General features: G+C 50.5%; 1 protein-coding gene across 1 annotated transcript in view; it reads right to left on the reverse strand.

Moving 5' to 3' along the window:
* Positions 1 to 2,423: 2,423 nt before the first annotated feature.
* Positions 2,424 to 3,077, reverse strand: part of ARMH1 (armadillo like helical domain containing 1) — a 63,195-nt gene continuing 62,541 nt past the window's right edge. The window contains exons 10-12 of the mRNA XM_004699694.2: positions 2,997 to 3,074; positions 2,732 to 2,813; positions 2,424 to 2,658 (exon numbers count right to left, since the gene is read on the reverse strand). Coding sequence (XP_004699751.1) covers positions 2,537 to 2,658; positions 2,732 to 2,813; positions 2,997 to 3,074 — 282 coding nt within the window. The 3' untranslated portion in view covers positions 2,424 to 2,536. The remainder of the gene's footprint in view (positions 2,659 to 2,731; positions 2,814 to 2,996; positions 3,075 to 3,077) is intronic.

A 3,077-nucleotide genomic window follows, 5' to 3' on the forward strand; every position in this document is an offset into this window, starting at 1 on the left:
TGCTGCAGCCACCGTGTGAATCCTCCTTGCTGAGGGTACAGGAGCGATTGTGAGGGTGGCACAGGACCAAGCAGTTTCATTTTGTTGTGCGTAAGGTTGCTGTGGGTTGGAGCTGACTAGATGGCCCCTAACCAGAACAGAAGCTGCCTCGCATTCCTTGATGCGTGGGCCCTTCCAGTCACTGATCTACTAACTGATCCTTTTGCCTCCTCTTTAGGGCTTTGTGATTATGTTGGGCCTATCCAGATAGTCTAGAAAACTCTCCCTTAAGATAAGGATTCTAAGATCTTTTTAAAAAAAATCATTTTGTTGGTCATTTTCAAAATATATTCTACTTGAGCCTTTGGTATCAGCTCATTTCCCCTCCTCCCTTATGAGCCCTTGATAATTTATAAATTATTATACATTTTCATATCTTATACTGACTGCTGTCTCCCTTCACCCACTTTTCTGTTGTCTGTCCCCACGGGAGGGGTTGGATGTAGATCCTTGTGATCAGTGGGATTTTAAGATCTTCAGCAGATTTGCAAAAAGTCCGTTTTATCATGTCAGGTAGCATATGCACAGCTGTAGGAATGAGGACCGAGCACATGAATCTCTGGGGGATGGTCCTCAAAAGATCACCATAATAGTAGTTTAATCATGTCGGACAGTGTCTTTGTTCCTAGTACAAGCAGAATACGAAGTATTTATTGATGAAATGTTAAGGCTCTGAGACTTTGAAATAGTTCAGTAAACACATACAAAGGTATCTACGCAGAAATCCGCTGTATTTTTCTTCAAACTTTTCTGTAGCTTTTAAAAATAACTAGTGTGTGTGGGGCTATATATGGATAAATCTCATGTATCTCTGTTTTGGGTATGTATCTTCTTAAAGAGTGCACTTCAATCATCCCACTGCTTGTATGGAACTTAAGGCCAATGGTTCCCAGGTTTGGGGATTTTCCAACTAATAAAATTCTAAGAAAGTCTAGTGTATTGCCCATTAAAAAACAACAACACCCTTATATTAAAACAAAAAGAAAGAAAGGGGAAAAAGAAGGCATTCAGGACTGAAAACAGATTGACTTTTCTCCCCTGGCCTAACCAGAGGCCGAGGGCAGTTTGGTCTGGAATGGTCAGCTGCCTTAGCCTACTGCCAGGTCCGGTGATGCCCCCTCGTGGCAGCTGTGGATCATTACTGCCATCTGCCTTCAGTTCTCCGACTTAGGGAGGGCCACTTCCCTCAAAGTACCTCATTCTTCATTCATGCTTGCCAGGCATGTTCTAAGTGTACCAGTAACAAAACAAACATCTCAACCCCAGTGGAGCATGAGGAGGGCTGGCGGCGGCCGCAACACAACAATTAAGTGCTCCATTGACAACCAAAAGGTTAGTGGTTCACACCCACCCAAGGGCTCTGTGAGAGACCTGGTAATTTGCTCCTTAAAAAAATTACAGCCTCGCTCTCAGTAAAATGATTTTTTTTAAATGAAAATATTTTAAAACTGATATGTGGTGATGGTTGTACAATGCTTCTTGATGTGATTAAACTATTGAATTGTATGATATGTGAATTATATGCCAATAAAAAGGTTGGAACCCCCCCAAACAAATTTACAAAATTTCGTAAAAAAAATGACAGCCTGGAAAGCCTATGAATCAGTTCTACTCTGTCACAAGGGGTTGGTAGGCGCCAAGTTCACTTGACGGACCCCTAGCACCAACAACCGTGGAGAAAAGACAATAAACATACTAAGCGGCAGATGACAAAGGAGAGGGGAGTAAGGTAGCTCGGGGAGCCCAGGTGGCATAGTGGTTATGCATTGGGCTGCGATTCGCAAGGTCAGCAGTTTGAAACGACCCAGTGCTGCGGGAGAAAGGGGCTGTAAACGGTTGGAGTCTCGGGGCGGCCCTTACTCCCGCTATTAGCAATAGAACCAGTGCGAGCTGGTTGCATTCTAGATATACTGGGAAGGTAGTGCAACTGACAGAAGGCATGTGGTCAGTGGTCCCGATTTGGTCGTAGTAGGAAGGCCGCGCGATCAGCTGAGGCAGGGCAGGCTGCTGTGGGTTGAAATGTAGAGCAGGAAACAGGAGTGTGGGAGTCAGCATCTGCGCGGTAGTCGCAGCTCGGAAGCCGAGTGAGGTCATCAGGAGGACCAGGCTCGCGGGCAGAGGCAGCTCAGGGTGAGAGTCGGCCATCCCTCCACCGGGCAGGAGGCGGGGTGGAGGAGTCAGCAAATGAGAGGGCGAGGCAGCAAGAGGCACAGCCTGGGTGCTGTCCCAGAGGAAGGATGGCAGGTGGGCAGGGAGCTGCGATGAGCGCTATATCCCCGAACCTTCCAGAATGCTGCTTTTCCCCTTGGGGAGCGGAGGGCGGCCAACTCATCCTAGCCCACACCTGATGGCCCTTCCCACTGCACACACTGCACAGGACGGGATAGACAGCAAGGCCGTTTATTGGACTCTCCCCGTGGGGAGCCCCCGGGGCCGGGCCCAGCTCCTCCCCAGCTGCCAGGCTTCCAGGCCCAGGGGCTGGCTTTCTCGGGCTGCCTCACGGGCTCTGCTCCCTCTTTTCTCCAGGATTCCTCTCGGGTGGCATAGCGGAGGCCCGATCCTCTTCCTCTGCCTCAAAGTGGAAGCTCAGCTCCTTGTAGGTGCTGGTGAGCCTTAAGGCTGGCGACAGACAGGAGGGCATGAGGCTGGCCTCGAGCCTCCCTCCTGCTCCAGGGCCTCTGCCCCTACTCACCTTTGGTAACATTGACCTTGTTGGCTGCCAGGATGTCTGCCTGAATGCTGTCCATTTTCATGTACAAGTCCTCGGGGTTGCTCTGAGGCAGGAGAGCGCTCAGGACTCGAGGTTGGGCGCGGGCAGAGGGGTGGGCGGGGCAGGGGCTCAAGCCAGGCAGGGCGGGCCTCCTTTCGGGTCACCCTTCAGTGTTTGTGGGTGCTCCTGGGTAGGTAGGGGCCGGCGTCGCAGGGAGACCACACGTGTGGAGGGAGGGGCTACTTACCAGGAAGAGCTGGAAAAGCTCCTCTCCCATGCTCTTCCGCACGTGTTCCTCCACCACCGGGAACATCCTCACGTAGTACTG

This window comes from Echinops telfairi, unplaced genomic scaffold (assembly GCF_000313985.2).
Source record: "Echinops telfairi isolate 266 unplaced genomic scaffold, ASM31398v2 ScPeMD7_443;HRSCAF=831, whole genome shotgun sequence".
NCBI classification, from domain to species: Eukaryota; Metazoa; Chordata; class Mammalia; order Afrosoricida; family Tenrecidae; genus Echinops; species Echinops telfairi.